The sequence below is a fragment of the Drosophila hydei genome, unplaced genomic scaffold, assembly GCF_003285905.1.
Source record: "Drosophila hydei strain 15085-1641.00,03,60 unplaced genomic scaffold, DhydRS2 tig00000232-arrow-arrow-pilon, whole genome shotgun sequence".
NCBI classification, from domain to species: Eukaryota; Metazoa; Arthropoda; class Insecta; order Diptera; family Drosophilidae; genus Drosophila; species Drosophila hydei.
In genome coordinates this window covers 1176015-1199659 of record NW_022045690.1, presented here as the reverse complement: position 1 = coordinate 1199659, position 23645 = coordinate 1176015, and the positions used below count along the sequence as shown (strand labels likewise).

At 40.9% G+C, this 23645-nt stretch overlaps 4 protein-coding genes across 9 annotated transcripts in view; 1 reads left to right on the top strand and 3 right to left on the bottom strand.

Moving 5' to 3' along the window:
• Positions 1 to 23645, bottom strand: part of LOC111600222 (protein scalloped) — a 67002-nt gene that overhangs the window by 17142 nt on the left and 26215 nt on the right. Inside the window, exons 1-2 of one of the 6 annotated variants that reach the window (XM_030223530.1) lie at positions 9861 to 10294; positions 8319 to 8722 (exon numbers count right to left, since the gene is read on the bottom strand). The exons of 1 other annotated variant lie outside the window; for it this stretch is intronic. In XM_030223530.1, coding sequence (XP_030079390.1) covers positions 8319 to 8427 — 109 coding nt within the window. In that variant the 5' untranslated portion in view covers positions 8428 to 8722; positions 9861 to 10294. Of the gene's footprint in view, positions 1 to 8318; positions 8739 to 9860; positions 10295 to 23645 lie in introns of those variants that run through there. 4 more of the 6 variants (XM_023316245.2, XM_023316246.2, XM_023316247.2 and 1 more) reach the window with 4 other exon arrangements.
• Positions 1571 to 3119, bottom strand: LOC111600223 (serine/threonine-protein phosphatase 2A activator-like). Its single transcript, XM_023316249.2, has one exon. The coding sequence runs from the start codon at positions 2934 to 2936 to the stop codon at positions 1641 to 1643; it is 1296 nt and encodes a 431-aa protein (XP_023172017.1). The 5' UTR covers positions 2937 to 3119; the 3' UTR covers positions 1571 to 1640.
• LOC111600221 (serine/threonine-protein phosphatase 2A activator) lies at positions 14002 to 15648 on the bottom strand. The gene has a single exon (XM_023316244.2). It carries the CDS (start codon positions 15587 to 15589, stop codon positions 14093 to 14095), a length of 1497 nt encoding a protein of 498 aa, XP_023172012.1. The 5' UTR covers positions 15590 to 15648; the 3' UTR covers positions 14002 to 14092.
• On the top strand, positions 17345 to 17893 carry LOC115482970. Its single transcript, XM_030223531.1, has 2 exons — positions 17345 to 17473; positions 17546 to 17893. Exons 1-2 carry the CDS (start codon positions 17345 to 17347, stop codon positions 17627 to 17629), a joined length of 213 nt encoding a protein of 70 aa, XP_030079391.1. The 3' UTR covers positions 17630 to 17893.

Genomic DNA, 23645 nt, shown 5'->3' with positions numbered 1-23645 from the left:
TAAAATATATAAAAAAATAAAATAAATAGAAGCTAGTTCGACTTGATAATTGAAGTTCGATAAGCGATTAATCGATTAAAACTAGAATAATTATCGAGTATTTGAAAGTAGCTTAAGGAGCGTGAGCTATGGTGGCACTCAGAGGTGCTACGATAGTCGCCTTCTTTTTAATAATAAACTGAGTCGATCTAGTCGACTAAGCTGTGGTTGCTGATGATGCATATGGGCTCTGCCACGCCTACTTCCGCCTGCTGTTTACATGGTTACAGCATCATCATACGCTGAATGCCCAAACTGCAATGGGGGGCCTGATAGCTTGCTAGGAATCAAACTATATCCTAGACAATTATATTGTTCCCTTTCAGCTCTTTTCCAGTTGAATCTGTTAATGATCTAGCAATACTAAATTATTCATTTACAAATATTTATGTGAAAGGAACTTTATGAATGAACTAGAAATGAATTCAAATGGAAATTGAACTCAAAACATTCTAAATAGAAAATCAAACTGCGAGTGAAAAATTAATTATAATTGCTATGATTAATCAATTATTATGATTATATATAATAGAGAATTGTTAAATCATTTACATTTCAATGGTAAAGAAACCAAAGTTGACTTTAAGCTGTGTGAGATAAACTAAGAGAGGGAGCGAGAGCGAAAAAGACTTTCTGATAATATGAATACTTGGATATACGTGTACATATATGTATATATATATATATGTGTGTATACACACACATGTACGTATATATATTGCTATATATATTTAGTAATCAGTTCATTAATCAAGTGCAGCTTTTGCGCTTTCTGTCGTTGTGAATGTCAACGTTACTTAGTTGTTGAGCAGCTAAATACAATAACTAAACACACACATATACATACACACATACAGTTATATATGTATATGTGTACATCATGCATTAGTCATAGATTGCCTGGGGTCTATTGTCGTTTGACATTTTGGCTATGGCCGCTAAAGTTCGATCGATTAAACCGGAAAGAAAGCCGCGCTCATGTGTGTGTGTGTGTGTGTGTGTGGCAAGTTGTTGTTTTTTTTTTATTTATTATTATTTTTATTGCACTTCGCTGTTGTTGGCTTTTGTGAAAGGATGTTTCTAGCAATTGTAGGTTCTCGCCAATTGCTTTCCCTTTGGCCGCAGGCAGCGGCGATCGCTGCTGGATCTGTCCGGCTGTCGAGCGGGCTTAATTGGTTTTTGGTTAAGAGTCGCAGCAGCAGCAGCAGTGGCAGTGGCAGTGGCAGCGGCAACGGCAGCAGCTCGTATCGCTTATGTATAACAGTTCTCAGCCAAACAACAACAGTTTTTTTTTTCATCTGCTTCTTTTTCGTTTTTATTATTATTTTTTTAGTCTGTTTCTAAACCGGTTAACAGATTTTTAGTCGCTTGCCCTGCGCCACGAGCAGCTCATGTTGTCGCGAGGGGCAGCGGGCGAGCACAGCTGGAACTGGTTTACGTTTAATGGGCAGCTGGTGATACATCAGCAGCAGCAGCAGCAGCAGCAACAGCAGCAGTTGCTCGTTTGTTTGCCAACTTAATTTTATTTCATTTCAATTCAATTCATTCGATTTGATTTCATGTCACACACACACACACACACACACATGCACACACATTAGCTACACTTGCAAATTAGGCTTTCGCTTGGCATGCTGCTTCTGCAGCTTGGTAAACCTTTTGCTCAGCGAACGCAAGCGAACGCTGGTGCCGCTCAAGGAACTGGCGGTCATGCCCGAGCTAAAAGCACTGTGCGAAGCGCCAAGATTCGATGGTGGCAACTGTTTTGTGGCCGCTGCAGTCGCCTCCGGCAGTTGCTGCTGCTGCTGGTGGCGGTGGTGTTGGTGGCGCCGCTGCAGCTCCAACTCCAGCTCCAGCTCCTGCTCCCGCTCCAGCTGCTCCTGCTCCTGCTCATCGATATTTTGTTTGCTAAGCAAATAGCGTTGCCTGGCCAACGAGAGATGGCCCAGTTCAGCGCGCAGCAGCTGAGTTGCTGGCGACACAGGCTCGAAGGGCAGCAGCTGACCAAACCACAATTCGCGAAGCAAATGGAACTGACTGATGACCTCCTTCAGATACATGTTGTGCAGCCCGGAATAGAAGCGCGTCCACGACGACAGCGTCGCAATGCTCCACAGCTGATTCGAGTGCATGGCAAAGCTGCCCTGCTTGGTGCTGGCCACAAAGGCGACACAGCCAACGATTAGATATTGATGTTGCCACTCGTCAATTGTCGTCCGATCGAGCAGCTCTTTGGGGCTGAATGGCGGATCGTAGCACAGCTGAGCGGCGCCCCACATATAGGCGACAAACTGATAATTGTCCAGCGAGTAGGCGCCCTGATTGCCCGACGGCTTCAGTTCGAACAGCAATTGCAGGTTGCGCACGCACTTCAGGTAGCGTGCAAAGACCATCAATGCCGCCGCTGGCTCATCGTCCTCACAGAGTATCTTGGCCTGGAACAGGCCGCAGAGAAAGAACAAAAAGCTCAGCTCGTGCCCGGTGCCGTAGTCGGCGCGCGTGAAATTGCCAAACGAACAGGCCAGATACTGGCCCAGCTCGCCAATGAACTCGCACTTGCTGACTGGCAGAGCCGTCTCCAGCATTTTGAAGATGTTGCGCAGCATTTGGCGCGACCAGGCGCGATACGCTTCCACCGTGTTCAACTTAATGGCCCTCAGCCAAGTGATCAGCTCGTCGATCAATCGGCACAGCTTTCGAATTGTTGGGCTCACCGGATAGGCGTCGGTGTCCAACTGCTGTATGCCCTGAATCGCTGTGCCGGTCCGATTTATATAGGCGATCACCTCGTGGTAGGCTTGCGATTTGTACCACAGCGCCATGTCGGACTCCTTGCGCACACGCATCACAGCGCCATTGTTGCTCCTCTCGAAGTACTTGGACACGTCTTCATCCATTTGATCTATTGCCAATTTCTACTCTGTGTTTCCTCTATACACCGTCTGTAAGCCAAAAACTACGGAACTGAGTTTAATTTCATTACACTCAACACAAAACCAAGCTGATCAAAAATATATGTGTATAATCTGTAGGATTTTTCTAGACAGTTGTTCAATTGTCTCAATCAAAAATAAGATATTTAAAAAAATTTACATTAATTTCAAAAAAATATTATAAAACAAAAGCAAAACTAAAATGATTCTACGAATTATAAGTCTCTTTCAGATTTCATTTGGGTTTCAAGGTTTCTTGTGCAACTTGTATGATTAATATTTTTGGTTCAATTGAAATTTGCTATTTTAGTAATATTTTTTATCAGAAATTTTATGACCCCCATATATGAAAGGAATTATTTTCTAATCATATTTCTTAAGTCATAAAATAAGAATCTGTTTATGCAAATGTTAAAAAGCAGACACACATTGGCTCTCCTCTTACAGAATCCATATTAGTTACAATAGCTGTGAGTAACAGCACGTGCAAATGTTAGCTTTAACAGCTGCTTCTAGCGGCGAGCGTAAAGTGCTAAATACAGAAGTTGAGAGGCGTATATGCAATTTACAGTGCAACATAACAGCATTTTGCAATAACTCTTGCACAGAAAGAAATTTAACAGAGAGAGAGAGAGAGGGAGAAAACGTTTACGACTCGCGTCTTTTGCGTTTGCCTTTGCCTTTCCCTCGCTCTCTCTTTCCTTTTGCCTTGTTGCCTTTCGCCCAGCAGCATTATCGGCACGCTCTTTTGGGGTGTTGGGCTTTTTGTGTGCCGCGCGCACGCCGTCGCGTTCATTGACTAAGGTCTCGAAATAGTGTTTAAAATTAAATCGATGAGTCAGATAGGTGCCCGTTGTTTACCCGCTCGCCGGATTGCTCGCCGACAGCCTCTTCGTTCGCCGTCTGACCTGACTAAGTACTTTCCGAGTGGGTTTTCGTCGTCCCGTTTAGCTTAACAGTTTGAGCAGTTTCGCAATTGAGAAGTTGAGTGCATGTGGATGCGTCGATGTCTCACTGCTTTCTTTGGACCAACGCGGCGTGGCGACAACAGCTTCAAGCGGTAAATTGCCGACTCTCGCAATCGCACTATTCGCTCACACACACATGCCTATTGCGCTGTGTGCGAATATTTATGTATGTACATACAAAATGCTTAGTTATTATTTGTTTATTTTATTTGTCTGACGACAGCAACAGAATCGGCTGCAGCCGCTGCGCCGCCGCCGCCGCACACTTTGAATAATTGGCAACATTTCTCTGGCCAACAAAACGATACAGGAAGTGCGAAGCAAGTCACGTACTTCAAAAACAGAACACAACAGCACAAGCAGCAGTAGCAGCGACAGCGGCAGAGGCTAAAGCTAAATGAGTGCAAGAGAGCTACAGCGTTGCCAATTCTGACATTTGTAAGTGATTGCAAAAAAAAGCAAAGGGAACGGGAATGGCGGCATGTGTGAAAATATTTTATGCTTGAATTATAAACTTTTAAGAATGAGTCCAAATTGACCTTGAAATAATTCAAAATAAAATATCTTTAAGTAAACTCAATTAATTAGCTATTTACTTAACAGAACAGTTGGCAACGCTGACAGCAAGTGACAAAAGAAAGTCAAACTACTTGCATACACATGTAAGCATGCTTGTGCATGTGTGTGAGCAGGAAGACTGCTTGCTTTAAAAGCTCCCGTGGGTGTGTGTATATGAGTGTGTTCGCACATGATCTGCAAATGGCGCTTGAATTGCATGTTAATAGCACTCGTTGTCATCGGTCATTATCCAGCTGACAGGCGACACTACTTTCAAAAACGATATGCATTACATATACATATTTACTTTTGTGCGAAGTTGTTGATATATGATATACTCACATATCGTACAGTTGTGGAAATTTAAGTGAAATATTCGCCCATTGGGGGAAAATATATATATGTACACATGTAGGTATGTATTATTTTGTGAATGGGTCGGATGAGAGAGACAAGAAATGAGAGATGCCAGACAGCAGATTTACAAGGAAAATTGACAGCGAAACGTATTACGCAGAAATTTGGACTGTAGCAAGAAGCATAGATAAGCAGAAGCAAATTATGAACAGACAATTTACAGGTACGTATTTAAAATGAAGCGAGAAATTATGTCGTACGTTAGTACCTACTAATTCTAGAACTATCTAGATCTTCAATTTCTAAGTTAAAGCTAAAGCTGCGACTCATAGAGTTATCGCCATCATATTTAATTCCTGTTTTTGTTCATACGCAAACAAAGTCAACACTTAATTGACCAAGTTTCAAAAGGCACAGCATACTTTTTAGATAGCATTACGAGCTTTTGCATGGCTAACGTACATAATTGAATACAAAGAAATGGCTATTAATTAAGATAAGCTAAACCGAAAGGTAAATTGTAAAATTAACATTTAAGCAATTAACATTGTTTACCTTGTTACGGTAAATTCCTAGCGGATGGGATAGCAAGACATATGTAGAAGACTCTCACACACATAAACATCTACATACATATGTAAATAAGAATTTACTTTTCATTGAAATTCTTTGACTTTTATCACAGTTGCCTCTTTCAGTTCGTAATACTTTTTTATAACTTTATTATAGCCTTTCTACCTGTATTTAATGCTTGCAGCAAATAAAAAAAAAAAACAAACAAAAAAAACGAATAAAGTTAACAATAAGCAATAAACTAAGAGGAAAAGCGACAACAATTGAAACTTTGTTAGAGTAGACTCTTTTATTCTTTTTTTTGCAGCGCAGTTTGATTGAAAACTTCTTGTCGCCTTGTCGCTGCTGATTGCAACGGTAGAAGTGGGAAGAATAGAAGAAAGGGGTGTGGAATTGTTGAAACTGGTTTCTGACATCTACGAGAGAGAGAGAGAGAAAGAGGCAGAGACGGCTACATAAGACCAAGCGAGGTCTCGTGGCAATCGGTGTTAACTTATTGAGAGAAACAAGAAAGCTACATAAATACATACATATATATGTATATAGTGAAAGATAAAAGATACAGGAAGAGAGAGAGAGAGAACGAGAGAGAGAAAGAAAGAGTCGCACAAATGTGCATAGAACGGATCGAATCGATTGAAAATCCGACAGGATTGCGTAATTGCCGCTTTTCGCAGCGTATTGCAAGTGGAGGAGGGGTAAAAGGCATAGGATAAAAGAAACGGAAAAGCAACAGCAATTGCTGTGGAACCGTTCAAATCGAATTCGTCGCGAGTACCAAGGTAAACACACTCAGCGAAACAGCGAGCGAGTGGAGAGGAAAACAGTAGAAACCACTACGAGCAACAACAACAGCACCGAACGACACACACACACACAAAAAGAATGGCCCCAAAAAGAAAAAGAAGAAACAACAAAAAAAAAGAGAAAAAAACTGGTAGGACAACTTTTTGTTTCGCCTGATAGAAATCCACAACACACACACACACGCGTTCAAGTCAAACTCGTACTCAAACTTAAAGTCAAGTTAACAAAAATAAAAAAAAAAAAAAAAAAAAAAATAAAAATAAAAATAAAATACAGAAAAAATCCCCAAGCTGATTTTTGCTATTGCTAATGCTATTTATTGCTGACTTGACTCTGCGACTGGCTGCAGCGATCGCGCCTAATTTTGCATAACAGACTGTTGTTATGTTATGTTAACAGTCGAAAATGATGGCACCAATAGCAGCACTCAATTGGTCCCGCAGCGACGTCACGATCTGTGAGTGCGCAAGAGCAGAGGGAGAGGGCGAGAGGGAGAAAGAGAGAGCAGGACATGGTAAACTATGGATGGGCAAAAAAACATTGCGCAAGATGAAGCCGATCGGGTTCTGTGAACCCCACCTAACACGTACACACGTATATTACTTATAAAAGTTACAAAAGCGGCGACGGGCTGTTGTTGTTTTGACTCGCTTCAATAGACAGCAGCGCACACGCATAGACACACAGCTGTGTGTATCTGTGTGCACAAGAACATGCATAGGTATGGTATATGTGTATGTATCCATATGTATAGGTGCATGCATGTGGGTAGGTAGAAACCAGTATGGTTTGTCGTATCCAAAGCATTTGTTATTTTTATTTGTTGTATTTGCTTGAGATACCCTGTGTACACTGACTACTAATAACACTTTCGGTCGTATAGCTTGTAATAGACAGATCCACCAACATACTGTAAACTTTACCCTGATCAGGTCTAAAGCTAAAGATCATAAATTGTATATATGATTCATTTTTCATTCTTAAAATGCTACAGATTATTACCTACAGGGTATCGGCGAGTCAAGCACACTTGACTCTTACCTGTATCAGTTGTGTTTGTCACCAGCGTAATGTTGGCTTGATTAAAGAACGAGCGTGCAGTGCACAAAAAACAGAGTCCAAATGCTAAGGGAGAGCGACAGCGCAGAAGAGCAAACCTACGAACCAAAGAGTAAATCAATGCAACTTAGCTAAGCTGTAACAGACGAACACACACACACTTACATTGCCCAGGCCCTTTACATGTTTGTTTTGATGCGTTTACACATACACACGCGCGAAGAGTTCTTGTTGTTCCTCTCTTTAAGTGGTGCAGGATACTTTGAAGCTTAAGCCAAACATAAGAGCAGCTGATTATACATGTAGGCATACATACATAAGCGCGCACATGTATTGGTGAACTAATATTTTCCTATTTCCTAATTTGAAACTTCAGTAAAGAGAAACACTTCGCCTCTTTCAACGCTGTTTTCTTATTCTAATTTCTGCGGAACTCTTTCGCCATATTCAAGTTTTCTGCATGCTGTGCTAATCATTTATCGATTATGCAATAAACTCTTCTGCACACAGTGAACAGGGATAGCGCAAGATGAATCATTTAAGATTAAAATTATATCCGGTTTCAACATAAATGTAGCGCGATGGGAAAACCTAGAAAATTTCGTTTACTTAATTATCTCTAACCATTCACTAATTCGAAAAATAATTCAATATAAGATAAGGAAAATGGGAGAACGATATCAATTTATCGATATCTTTTGAAAGACATGTCATTTCGTAATGTGGGAACTCTTACGTTATATTTATGTATGTCTGCTTACGTCGTATTTTTGTATTTGTAAATTAATGTATGTATTTTCGATATGCAAATAAATGTTAAGATGTTGCACTCTCTTATCCGCTCTCTTATCGGTTACGATCACATTTTTATAGATAGAGAGCCAACGCATGCGTATTTCTTTGTAATTAAGAGAGCAAGAGTCGAGTAAACAGTATACAGTGTGTGAGTGAGTGTGTAAGAGAGAGAGAGAGAGAGAGAGGTTGTAGAGAGTAGGAAGATAGAGAGAGGGTGTAAATAACGCACCTGCTTCTGGTTTGCCAACAACAGCGACGTCCAATTCGCTGTTGCTGAGATTGTTCTGCAATTGCAGCAGCCCCGTGCCGCAAGTGCTTGAGCTGGTGATGTTTTTCATGCAGCCAGCTTTTTATTGTATGTGTATGTATTTATGTATATGTGTATAAGTACGTACGTACGTATGTATGTCTGTATGTGCGAATGTGTGCAATTGTAAATGGGATGCTGATGTCACAGCCACATACAACGAACGTTTAACTGTTGCTATTTTAGCCGCTGCTAACTGTTTTCACTGTCGTCTTTTGCTTGCTCTTATCAGCATTGATAACGCCCAGCGCTTGTACACGTTCAACTTGTTACCGCGTTTCAAACCACTTTTCTTGCCGTTCGCACTTCACATTTTATGTTGAGAACTAAAAAAAAATTGCAAAGATTTATGAAATGCCAGTATAAAGGCAATTGGAGTTGAGATTTTTGTTTTCCTCTTTCTTTCTTTGAAACATACGCGCGCGCGCGCCTCTCTGTTGCTGCTGCTGCTGCTGCTGTCTCTCTGTGTCTGCGTGTATGTGACGCGTCTACTTTAACAGTATATACATATGTGTTTGTGTGTGTGTGTGCCTTTCAGCAGAAAAAAGGTGCAGCAGGCGTTGCGAGAGCAGAACTATAAAAAAAGAGCAAAAGAGCGCAAAGAATGGACGAACGCGCGACGCTTTGGTAATTTTCTGCAATGCTCGGGTCGCGCTTAATTGAAGCTTTTGCTTAAAGCGCAAATGTTGTTGCTGTTGTTTTTGTCTGACCCACGCACAGTGGCTTTTATATACAAATCTGTTTTGTTTTCCTCTTTGCACCAGTGCATTAGTGTGCAAAAAAAGAATCACACATACATGCCTGTATGTGAGAGTGTGTGCGTATTTTTTGAGTGGCTCCACTCTTAAAGATGTTAAACTCGACACACGCACACAGACAAAGTCATTTATCTTGTATTGGCGCTTGCACGCATGCATGTGTGTGTATTTATGCACAATCATATGTATGTAGGTATACGCATTAGCATTAAGTTACATACACACACACACACGAAGTAATTGCAATTGAATGAAATCTTGAAATTTGATTGTTTTACTTTGTTGCTTTTAATTGTTGTTATTGTTGTTTGTCGATGGGGCGCGTGGGCGCGTTTCTATTGCATTTGGTTTTGTTTTTCAACCGCTTGCGAGTAAGAAGCAGTACAACAATACAACATGGCCAGCAACACACGCGCAGCGCCTAAAATTAACTGAATGAGAAGTCACACACATGCATATATCATTGTAACAGATAAAAACATTGAGGCAGCAGCAAAACAATAATGAAAATCAATTCTTTTTAGGTTTCAGTATGTTTTAACACACTAAATACACAAATCAGCACCAAAAAAAATGTATATGTATATAAAATTAACAAGAAAAAAACACGGCAAAAAATAAATAAAACAATTACATATCTACATACAATAAAAATTTTATATATGTATATATATATATATATATATATATATATTTATATACACACACACATGAACGCAACACAATCGCACAGAGTCCCGCACGGCGAGCTTGTGGAGAATGTGTGTGGCGCAAAGAGAGCGGGGCGCGAGACGAACACGCAGACGCGGCAACGATGACGACAACGAAAAAATCGCGGAAACACTGCGAAACACGCAACGCGCAGAAGCGAGAGAAACTCATCGACTGAATCTGAATCAATACAAAGAACGACAGTAGCTCGCTCGCTGGGCCGACTGACTCTAGCAACACGGCTCCGTGTCTGGGCTCTGTTGCTGCTGCCTGTTTGACTGGCTAGCTGGCTGGCTGACTGGCTAGCTGGCTGTTTGGCTGTCTCTGTTTAGTTTGCGCTAACACACAAACGATGACAACTACAACCGCACAACAATATGATCAAGCCCCAAACCGAATATACAACATCTCACCAATACCACTAAAGTAAAACGTGCACAAATACATACGTTCGACGCTCTCTTCATTCTTCTTCATGCGCCTGTTGTTGATGGTATACGTATACGTGTGACTAATACAGCGTGTAGTGCCGAACCAAAACCGAAACAAACCGAACTGAGCCGAGTCGAGCTGCGCTGTTGCCTTTTGCCGCTCATTTACTTTGCACTCGATTTCGCTCACTTGTTTTTGTTGGCGCGGCCAGGGCATAGAAGAACAGCAACAACACAACAGACACGCTGCGATTGGATTTACGTCTGTTTATGTGAGCGTATGTCTGTATGAGTGTGATTGTGTTTGTGTTTGTAAAGAAAAGCAAAGTACCAGACATCGTCGGCAGTGGCGCTGTGCTACTTGTGGGGAGGGGGTAGCATTTTGCATCTGTACCCAAAACAGGCTAAAGAGTCCGCTAAAGCAGGTAGGCCAACAACAGAAACATGTATGCACATACATACGCACACAAGTCTATACATACATCCAGGTATATTCCAGAATATGGGGCAGGCTTGATTCTGGTAGTCCTCTGTTAAACGTACTTGCAGGACTTACAGATTTTATAATTAATAATCTGTTAAGCTTAACATAATTCGAACTGTTGAAGTTTCTCGATGTTAAGAGAGCAAAAAGGAAGATTTACTGCTCGATGTTATATTACGTGCATATAGTGTAAGAATTATACAAATGTAAATAAAATATAAGCGTTAATTAATGATCGCTTGGCAAATAATAAATGGGTAAATTTGATGACTGGGATAATTTCAAATGAAGTGGTAATCATTTGATAAAATACAATAGAATTAAATGCTGATGCTGGAGAACTTTTCTATAGACAACTAAACATATACACACATGCATGCATATAGAAGCCTACAAACATACACACACATACACACACGTGTAGACAAAGTTAGCAAGCAAGTTTAACAACTACCAGATATACAAATGCATGTGTGTGTGTGTGCATGCATATGTATGCGTTTAAGTATGAATGCGTTTTTCTATGTCTGTATGTTCGTCTGTATTGCGGGTACTCTCAGACGACACTCACATGTCTTGTGTGCTTTACTTTTGTTGTTGCTGTTGCGCTGCTGCACGTCGCGTCGTCAGCTGTGGAAAGAGAGAGGCTGCTTTATGCAGGTGGCGGTCGGTGGATGGTGAAAGAGCTAAAGGAGTTGGCGGTGTTGCTGCTGCTGTTGTTATTGCTGTTGTGCCGGGCAAGCAGCCAGTTGGTTAACTGATGATGCAGCAAACAAGCGGATAAGGCGTCTAATCTTGTCGCTCATTGTTAGAAAGGAACAAGTTTTTCTTTCTTCTTTTCAATATAATCTTTTACCCATTTTCCTAACAACGCCAGCGTTCAACTTTGCATTCGTGTGTAGTGTCTATTGTGGCCAGAGCTTGACTGCGCGCACGCGTGTGTATGTGTGCGTGTGTCTTCGTTTAAGAAAAAGAGAGACCCAGAGAAAGAGAGTGGTAACGCCAGTTGGCAGAGCGTACACATGCTGGGCGTAACGACTCTCTTTTGAAGCGCAAAAAAGAAGACAAAAAGCTTGCGCGCGTGTTGAATACGCTGGAATGAGATCGCTGCTAAGCTGCGAGCGCTCTTAACAGCGCTGCTGTTAAGTTAACAGACATTTTTGAAATATTTTCACCATGAGTGTACACCAGTAGCAGCAGCAGCAATAACAACAACATTAGCAGCAGCAGCAGCTACTGCGCGCCAATTGCTGACGTTGAGTTGTTGTTTACACACACACACACAGACGCTTAGATTTGTACGTATGAGTGTATGTATGTACATAAGCCTATATATATGTATGTGTGTGTATACACGTTTCATTAGTACTTGTAAGGTGACTTATTTATTTTTGTCAAAGCGTCACACCTGTCTTCGTGTGTTTGTAGTTAAGTGTGCGTGTGTGTGTTTGTTAGCCACTAAATGGTCAATAACAGTTCAAACGCTTTTTTTCTACCAAATTTCTATTCTCGGCGTAACTGGTTTTAGCTTGATGACATGCACACACACATGCATACATATGTACATATGTATTTATGTATTTATGTGTACGCCTCGCTTAAAAGTTCATTTCGTTTCGAATTTCTATCGATAACAATTTGCTATCGCTTAATTTGATTGCTTAGGTAAAGTTCTTTGCGATTTCGTGGAATTGGGCTTACCTATAATTAACATAACTGGCCGGATCAAGGTATATTCGTAACTATATATATGTGTGGCTTAATATCTAGTTTTTGTTTAAAATTATCAACTTGTAATCGATCTTTTGTAATCAATTAGACAATGATAGGATATGAACATGATGAATAAGTTCAGGTCTGCAAATTCGTTGAGTTGTTGGATGGCTTTCAGATCATATCATGTCATATCATGCTAAATATATAATATATCCATAACCTCCACAAGGGCATAGAAAACAGATCTATTTAACAAAATGACTTTAATTGCCCCACAAAAATATGTATAGAAAATTGGTTTAAATTTATATCTGACTTACAGTGCGTATACGAGACATGCGCACGTATACGACTGTTTGTGTGTGTGTGTGTATTTGCGCGCAGTTTATCAGCTGCCATAACAATGATGTGCTGTTCTTTATGAACTTAACATTATGTGTGAAAGGCAAAGCAGATGAAGATGATGAGCAAGAAGCAGCAGCAGCAGCAGCAGCAGCAGCGGCAGTGACAGTGGAAATACAATAAGAATAACAATAACAATAACGACTATATCAACAGCAGCAGCAGCAACAACAACAACAAGAACAACTATAATAATAATAATAATAATAACAAGTTGCGTGAGACGTTCAACTAGAATGTGAGTGTGTGTGTGTAGAAATTAATAAGTTCCAGTTAAAGACCAACTGAATCATTTGTTGTCGCACAATCAGACAAGCAAACATAAAACACAGATGAACACAAATACAAACACAAACACAAAACACACTAACAAAATAAAACAGCTGCGAATTTGATGTCCAAGACTGAATTAGAGTGAAAGAGAGAGGGAGAGAGTGCGAGAAAATGGCAAACGGCAGCGTCAGCGCGAATGCGAGCGCAAGCGAGAGGCAAATAGTTACAGAGACCATAGCGTGTACTATGCAGAAATTTATACCATTTGATCAGAGAGAGCGAGAGGGAGAGGTAGAGATACCCTTTTTAATGTTTTAGCAGCGTTGCCTAAGCTAGTGAATAGCTATCTATGTATTAGTGTATGTATATGAATTCAGTTACCCTTTAATTGGGTATACTGGGCTGACAGATACCCTTAGCTGCATATATACATTTAAAGAATTTAGATACTTTTTAGTTGGGCGTGCTCGACTAGAAGATACCCTAAGCTGCAATTGCGGCCGTTTTTGAATTTATATTAGCTTAGTTGGATATACTCGACTAGAAGATACCCTCAGCTGCATGTGTACATATATATATATGAATTTAGATACTCTTTAGTTTTAAATATCCGACTAAAAGATACCCTGACCTGCATGTTAAGCTGTGCAGACAGACGGAGGAGCATACCAACCGTCTGCCCAGCGCTATATCCGTTCGCCTGCCCGTCTGGCAGCTACAGTGACTTGGCTGTTGCTCCTAATCAATAAAATATAAGTATATACTTCAAGGGCAACCCTCGTTCTGCGTATTACACGCGTACCAACAAAACATCTGTGTATATATAGGTGTATGTAGGTATAATTGTAAATATATGGACAAATAATTGATTGACCTTATGAGCTCGCGAGCGCATTCATAGCTACTCGGCGTACACTCAGATCAAATGGTGTAGTATGACTGTTCCGAATAGCTATTGGTCAATTTCTTCAGCATAGCACTGTTGCCCGATTCAATGGAAGTTCTTTTCTTGTTGGGGTTGGATTTCTCATTCGCTAATATCTGTGCCGTGGAGTCTCGACGAATGACGTCGCTTTGGAGGCGCGGCCGCCGCAACACATTGGCACTAACTGCGTCCGGCTCACTGCTAAGCTTGCTCGGATTCTTGAAGCCCAAAAAGACATCGGTCCGGAGATTATTATGCAGTGAAATGGGCGGACAGGCAGCTGAAAGTATCTGAGCTCTGGTATGGCGCATCTCCTTCTTCTTGATCGCTTTTAGATGTCGCGAGTCCAACAGCTGTAAGTCAGATTCCTCGTCTTCATCTGATTGATCGGTATCCTCCGTCGACAAGGACGATGCTTCCTCCTTGTCCTCACCCAAAAATGCCCGTTGGAGGTATTCGAAAGGCTGGCGCGTAACGCTCAGCATCTCACAAAAAACGAGGTCCTGCACGGTGCAAAAATCATTGAGCACAGACTTAACATAGGTGCCCATCAGGCCGTCGTATGCATCTGGCCAATTGGACAGGGATAGGACACACCACAGCTGATACGAATGGACACCCAAAGCCGCATAGTTCATCGTCTTTTGCAAATGCTCCAGACTGCTTAGCAGCATATAGCTCTTGCGGTGTGCCGACATTATTTCCGGCTGTTCCCATTGCGGTGGCGCAAAGGGCTGCTTCCGGCACAGCTGGGCACAGCCCCAGATATAGGGCAAGACATTGCGATCGTCGATGACATTGTTGTCGCGCTTGTAGCTGGGCGCCAAGCGAAAGAATGACGTTAGGTGACGCACCAAATCCAAATATCTTTGATATAGCAATAGAGCAGCGGCAATTGTATCTTCGGCACCCAAGATGCCGGCCTTGAACAAGCTGCACAAATAGAACACGAACATTAGCTCATGGCCGGGTCCATAGTCAAAGTTGTGGAGGCTGCCAAACGAGCGCGTCAGATATTGGGCCAGCTCGTTGATGTGCTTGCAGTGCGGCTTGATCTGGCGCTCCAATATGGAATAGACTCGCTCCTGGACCAGCTTCACCCAGTGCCGGTAGGCGTGATGGCATTTGTGGCGCAGCGACACGGTCGACTCCATCACGTTGATTCTGTCCTCGCCGACGCAGCGCAGCATGCCCTGGCCAACGCCCAATGGATGGCATTCGTATACCAAACGATCCAGCCAATTGAAGATCTTGCACAATTTGCTCATCTGGCTGGAGACAATGAAGTCGTTGCCGTCCTGTGTATGACCCTGTATAGCCATGCTGGTGTTATTGATGTACGCCACCAAATCAGAGTAGGCGTGCGAACGCCTCCATTTGCCCAGATCTTCGGGCTTGCGAACTGGCTTCGTATAGATCTGTTGAGCAAATATCGATGCCTTCAGCGCATCTTCCGTGGGATCGTCCACATTGTACTTCCGCTTGATGTTCATCCCAATTTTACAATGATATGTGCCTCTCTCTATATGTATATGTATATATATATATATATACATATATATATATATATAGATATATATTATATATACGTATCGAATTCGATGTGTTGTGGAATGAGCTTAGCTGTGACTTGATTTTGGACTTTTGAATTTATTTTTCTGCTATTGTTGCAGCTTGCTTAGATTACATCACAAGTATAACAGTTAACGTTGTACTGCTTTGTTCGTACTTCGAATCTCTTATCTAGTTTGTAGATGTGGTCAAGGCCCAACGCACAGTTACTTACTCGCTATGCTGCTTTAACAGTAACAGCGTTGCTAACAGCAACAGTAACAGTAACACTGACAATGGCAACTGTGCGGAGTAACGGTAACAGTGAACCTTAACTCTACCATCTATATGTATATGTATATATATATATATATAGATATATATATATGATACGTATTGAATTCGATGTGTTGTGGAATGAGTTTAGCTGTGACTTGATTTTTGAATTTATTATTCTGCCATTGTATAACACTTAACGTATAACGTTGTACTGCTTTGCAGACTAGTTGTTCGCACTTCGAATTTAATATCTAGTTTGTAGATTTTGTTACTAGTTCTCTGTGCTGCTTTGACAGTAAAAGCGTCGCTAACAGTAACAGTAACAGTTACACTAACAGTTGTGCCAACAGTTAAGCGTAACGGTAACATTGAACCTTAACTCTACCATCTATAGAGGCTTGACATTAATTAGCCTGAATCCCGCATCGAACTTTTAGGAGCAGTAACTGCTTATGTTCTCTCTCTCGCACTCTTACTCCTTCCTTTGCTATTGCTATTTTCATAAGTGATAATTTTCTCCTCCCTTAGTCCCTTCTCTCTCTCTCGCTTCTTCTTTCCCTATCACTATCATTATATTCATATATGATCTCTTCTCCTCTCCGTCACGCTGACTCTATCCTCTCCTTCTTCTACTCTCTCCTATCTCCCTCTCACTTACTCGTTCCTTTTCTATCTCTACCTCTCTCTCTCTCTCTCTTACTCCCTCTTTCTCTCTCTCTCTCTTTATTTCTCTTACTCTCTCTCGTCTTCACTGTTCCTCTTGCGCTTTCTTTCTCCTTCAGTGTGACAGAGAAAGAGGAAGAGAGGAATGAAGCCTTTTCCTCTTTCTCTGTCACAACCTTATGCTAAGCTGACCTTTCAATGCGATTCTCATAAATTCTGCTTATGCCTTTCCTTTCCTTTCCTTTTGATTTCGCTTAATTAAATGAATATGCTTCGTTTTTTCTACCCCCTAGCTGCAATTGGGCTATCTGGCGAGGCGCATTCACAAATTATGGTCATAATAAAACTGAAAATTAAGTCATACAAAGTTCATATAGTCATATATCCGTCTTTAGAATATATTAGGAGTGGCCCTAACGTAATTATCTCACTCACTCACTCACTCACTCACTCTCTCTCTCTCTCTCTCTCTCTCTCTCTCTCTCTCTCTCTCTCTCTCTCTGTCTCTGTGCTGGTCAACATTGACGTAGCCACTCAAAGTTTAGATAGCCCGATTAGCACGACATGGAGCAGTCGCTCAACGAGTCCATGACAAGACCCAGTGCCAGCTAACGAGACGTCAAGTAAAGTTGTGCTTGTGCGATCCGTGAGAGTATATATATATATATATATATGTGTCTATATATATATTGATGAATTGTTTACTCTAAGCACTTATCATAAACCACACATATTTATATATATATGTATATAATATGAGAAATCCGCTGTGGTTCATATTTTGGCTGATTGTGTTGATCTTGGTATCGCTGGTTGTGGCAATCGTTGGCGCTTTCTTCTACATTTGGACATATTTGTTGGCCCAATGCTGCGGCTGTTTTCGGGTAAGTAATCGGCGAGTCTTGAGTGTACTGTATGCCCGTTATATTATTGATCCGATTCCCTGTTTTCTGCAGAGCGCCGCCGACTTCTTTTTGAAGTGTCTGCAATTTCCAGGGTATTGTGCGGCCGCCATGTTGAGCTGCCAGTCGTTGTGCTAGGCTCAGTAATCGTTTATCGAAACACAACAATTATCGATGTATTTTCTTTTTCTTAGTCGGGCCACGCACTCAACGCCCACATCACACATCAATGCAAGACAATCAGCGAGCGACCAATAGATTAGCCTTTCAGATAAGTAAAAATAGGCTTCGCCAATGTACAAGGCACACAGACATGTTAACGATATCTTAACTTTTTTTTATATATATATATATATATATGTGCGAGATATACACACATGTATGGCATGTGTCATCCAATAAGCCAAGGCTTTGTTGATTGCCTTTCAACAACTTTTTAATCAAATATATTCTCAATTGTTTTATCAAAATTGTATTAAAATGTTATTTAAATGCTGATTTATGGACAGATTTTACTTAAAGGTCGTACAAGAATGTGCTTTATTTATAAATTACTTGAAAATAGGAAGGGTTGCTTAACTAATGATTAATTGTTTCCATGGCAATTATATGGTGTAGTGATTGGACTACTCATATGTTGAGCATTATGCTATGATCTATGACCAACGATCTCCGTTTATGGGTCTAGGATCTAGATTCTAGAATATATATATGGCTTGGGATCTATGATCTATGATCATTAATCAAAAACCTACAAGCTAGATGCTATGATATTCATGATACATAATCTATGATCAATGATCTATAGTCTCTGATTTATGATCTATGATCTGTAATCTGTTATGTTTACATAATGATCTATGATCTGTGATCTATGATCTATGATCTATGATCTATAATCTATGATCTATGATCTATGATCTATGATCTATGATCTATAATCTATGATCTATGATCTATGATCTATGATCTATGATCTATGATCTATGATCTATGATCTATGATCTATGATCTATGATCTATAATCTATGATCTATAATCTATGATCTATGATCTATGATCTATGAGTTTGGAATCTATGAGTTTGGAATCTAAGATTTTCTATGATATTCTTGATATACGATGTACGATCAATGATCACTGATCTATAATCTATGATCTATAATCCATGATTTATTTTCTTTACCCAATGACCAATAATCAAGGATCTATGATCTTCCATGATTTTCTTGATATTTGATCTATGATCTATGATTTAGGACTTCTGATAGCAACTATGTTATATGTTTCTTGTTCTATGATCTATGACCACTGATCTAGGATGTGCGATCCTCAATCTATAATTTAAGATCTAAGTGCAATGAGCGCTGCGAAGCAAAAGCCAGACGTAGAGAGGAGCTGTACTAAATATCATGACAACAATGCTGATCAAGATATTTATATATAACGAACTAACTAAGCTGAAAGTAATTCACAATAGTTTCTTTATATATTACCTTAATTCTCTATATACAAGCCCGATTTGGCCAGGGTATCTTCAAGTCAGTCGCAATTCGAATTGAACTTTGAAACTTTCAAACTTTCAGATATGGTTAAAATTCCCAGTTAGTTTTCAATGACATCATGAACTTATCAAGAATCTGTAATCTATGCATATATATATATATATATATACATATTATTTGAAAGTCATTAAGCTATTGTTATCAGACAATGATAATGTCTCAAGAGCTGCAAGGCTCAATGATTCATGTAGATAGATGCATAGATATAGCCATAGAGCAATAGACGTACAGTTGCCTATACGCATATAGATATAGCGTCTGGTTATAGGTGCTGAGTGGCTAAGGTGGGTGGGGCGCATGTAAACTGTGGATCATTGTGGGATTAGCATTTTTCTTGTTATTACTAATTTTTTTTTTTGGTTTTTTTTTGCAAAAAAAAATCTTGAATTTATTTATTTTGCTTTGCTTTGCTTTGGCTTTTGGATCGCTGCCAAATTGTGAAGAGGAAGAGCAATTATCTAAAAATAAAATGCGCTGCGCTGCGCTGTGCTGTGCTGTGTCGGCAATAGATAGAGAGCTAGAGCTAGATCTAGATAAATACATATATACATATACATAGACACATTTGCCAAATGAATATATATATATAAGTTAACTTATAACACTTAGTTAGCTTATAACACTTAATGTTAGGTATTATTCAACACTTATTATCGGGTGCTAGACAAGTTAAGGAACAGCCCTGGCAAGAGCAACTCTACTTACGCCGGTGAGGCTATGATTTGTAAAAATATAGATCAGTCTCGTGTTTTAACTCGTACTGATAGGACATGCTAAAAATTGGTGTCATATAAGTAAAACTAAAAATAGTGAATATAATAAGAAAAACCAATAAAATTAACTGTTTCGATTATTCAAAAAAGAACAATTAAAAGCAGGGTTAAAAAGCGTTCTTCCAGTAAACCGCTTAAATAAATATTCACTCCGTCATTTGCTCGTTAAATGGCTTATTTCATTGTCTGAGCCCGAGGCCAGCAATAAGAGGCACAGTCGCCTCTCAACCTAACTTTCAGTCACCACAGGACTGGAAATCATATAATTGGCGCCCAACTAGTGGTCGGACTCCACAACCAACAACAATTAAGACAGCAGCGCGGGAGCTGCAATTGACAGATCTTATAAAGGGATTTTTTTTTTTTGTTTTGTGTTAGTTGAATCTTGTAAGTGGATACTCTAGCCAAAATTTTTCTTCAAACACAAAAAGTGTTAAAATTTATTTTATAAAAAAATACCTAGGACTAGCGAGTATTTTATATTGCAATTGCATGTAAAAAAAAAAAAAAAAAAAAAAAAATTAATGATCAGAACCAAGTGAGAGTGACTACTTTGGGAATTTTAGTGGCAGCAATTGATCATTCAGATCGTCAATAAAATTACATTGTGTTACTTTCTGTGTGTCTGAAGTTGTGCATGCAGTTCTCGTAGTTCAGAGCTGTGACGTAATTCGACCCATCTTCTGACGGCCCGTTTTATTTTTCGCGACCACTGACCTGCGCATGTCTCGGTTCAACCAATATAGAAACCCTCGCAGGCAGTCTAGCGACTCAGATTCCGACTGTGTAGTTCCCCCACCATCAGGTAGAATGGATGCAGATCAGCTTACGGAAATAATAAGGACGGCTACTAGCAAAGCTTTAGCCGAACAGGCCGCTGTAAACCAGCAGAGGGAACATGTATTAACTCAACGAATTAATGAGTTAGCTGAACAAATAGCGGTAGCAAACGTTGCCGCCCCACAAGTAGTAGCGTATGCTGCTATAGGAATTAGGAACGATATTCACTGTGACGAGCCACTAGATGCCGTCAAATGCTTACCTGAGTTTGCAGGGGTACAGGAATCGTATGTATCTTGGAGGCAGGCAGCATTAGCCACTTACGAGATCTTCAGACCGTATAATGGCAGTTCTCGTCATTATCAGGCCGTCATCATCATAAGAAGCAAGATTAGGGGCCCCGCAGACGCGGTGCTAGCCTCATTTGGTACTGTGCTGAATTTTGATGCGATAATAAATCGCCTAGATTTCACATACAGTGATAAGAGACCAATTCATGTCATTGAACAAGAATTAAGTACCTTGAGGCAAGGTGGCCTGTCCCTGCTTCAATATTATGATGAAGTAGAGAAGAAACTCGCTCTTCTCACAAACAAAGTTAATATGTCATATGAGCCGGCTTTAGCAAAGGGCCTATGTGAAAAATTCCGCGACGATGCGTTGCGTGTGTTCATATCGGGTCTCAAGCGCAGTCTAACAGATGTGCTCTTTGCAGCAAAGCCCAGAGATCTGCCTTCAGCGCTAGCTCTCGCGCAAGAGGTCGAGTCGAATCACGAAAGGTACTCATTCGCGGCTAATTTTGCAAAAAGTCTTGAAGACAAAGAGCGCAAGCCGCATGCAAAAGCGCAGGGTCACCAATATGAGAGGTATTCGCATCAAGCCGAAAGACAAGCTAGCGGTACAAAGAATCCGCACTTTAGCAAGCAAAACAGGGCCCCATTTCGGACTGACCCACGAAGCACCAGGCAGCACAACAATAATGGCGCACCAGTGCCCATGGAGGTCGATCCTTCCTTTTCAAGGGTAATGCAGCCCACTCAGGCCCTTGCTTACGCGAACAAGAAGCACCCCGCATCTGACCGCACAGGCGGTCTGAGAAAGCAGCAAAGGTTGAATCACGTCACGCAAGGCGCGGGACAGGGGGCAGAGGTGTGTGCTGATGCTGCCTCCAGCGCAGCGGCACAAATCAATGACGTTACTAGTTATAACTCTGATGCCCTTAATTTTTTAGGAGTAAATCCCTTCTACCCGTCATCAGACGAAGAGTAGGAGGGACTCACATGCAATTCCTCATAGACACGGGCGCGGCCAAGAATTTCATTCGGCCACATAAAGGGTTGAAAGGCGTCCGCTCGGTAGAGTCCCCCTTCAAAATTCACTCCATTCACGGCGAGACACAAATTACACACAAATGCTTTGTTTCAATGTTTGGGTTAAAAGCAACTTTTTTTATTCTGCCGGACTTATCAACCTTTGATGGGATTATAGGCCTTGACCTGCTTAAGCAGGCATCTGCTTCGCTTTGTTTAGCTTCAGGACAACTTAAGTGGGGCACGGAGGTCGAACCAATCACCTTCCACAAATGCAAAAATGTAAATTTCACAAATGTAGACTGTGCAGACGCATCCCCATTAGTTAGAAGTTCTTTTTTGAAAATGCTGAAGACCAGACAAAAGGCCTTTGCAGACCCAGACGAGGCGTTGCCGTATAACACATCAGTCGTGGCTACCATTAGGACTACAGACGAGCAACCGATCTATGCCAAGCTTTACCCATATCCAATGGGAGCGGCTGATTTCGTTAATAAAGAAATCAAAGATCTACTAAAGAATGATATAATTCAAAAGTCCGTCTCTCCCTACAATAACCCAATATGGGTAGTAGACAAGAAGGGCACTGATGAAGCGGGCAATAGGAAAATGAGGTTGGTAATGGACTTTCGTAAACTTAACGAAAAAACCGTGCCGGACAAATACCCTATGCCAAATATATCAATGATATTGGGGAATTTGGGGAGAGCCAAATTCTTTTCAACATTAGACCTCAAGTCTGGTTATCACCAGATCATACTCGCTGAACGCGACCGTGAAAAAACCTCTTTCTCTGTGAACGGGGGGAAATACGAGTTCAAAAGACTCCCCTTTGGATTAAAGAATGCAGCAAGCATCTTTCAAAGAACCATCGACGACATACTGCGAGAGCAGATTGGCAAATTTTGCTATGTTTATGTCGATGACGTAATCATCTTTTCAGAAGATGAGGAATCCCACATTAAACACGTGGATTGGGTCCTAAAAAGCTTACACGAAGCAAACATGAGGGTCTCCGTCGAAAAGTCACGTTTTTTTAAGAAAAGCGTGAACTTTCTTGGTTTCGTAGTCACCAGCACTGGCACCACGACGGATCCTGAAAAGGTTAGGGCAATACAGGAGTATCCAGAACCAAAAACGCTGTTCGAGGTTAGATCATTTCTAGGCCTCGCAAGTTATTACAGATGTTTCATTAGGGACTTCGCCGCAATAGCAAGACCCATCTCGAATATCCTGAAGGGTGAAAATGGAACAGTCAGTAAGCATAGGTCCAGAAATATAAAGGTTCAATTCTCTGAAGTGCAGCAGAGGGCATTTCAGAAGTTGCGCGATATTTTGTCATCCGAGAATGTAATGCTCAGGTACCCCGATTTTAAGAAGCCATTCGATCTAACGACCGATGCTTCGGCTCACGGCATAGGTGCAGTTTTGTCTCAAGAGGGTCGTCCTATAACAATGATTTCAAGAACATTGAAGGACAGTGAGGTTAACTATGCAACCAATGAGAGAGAGTTATTGGCCATTGTATGGTCACTTGCCAAATTAAGGCACTATTTGTATGGGGTGAAAGACATTAATATCTTCACTGACCATCAACCCTTGACCTTCGCAGTTTCGGAATCTAATCCAAATGCGAAAATCAAAAGGTGGAAAGCGCGCATTGACGAGTCTAATGCACGTATCTTCTATAAACCTGGCAAGGACAATCTGGTTGCGGATGCCTTGT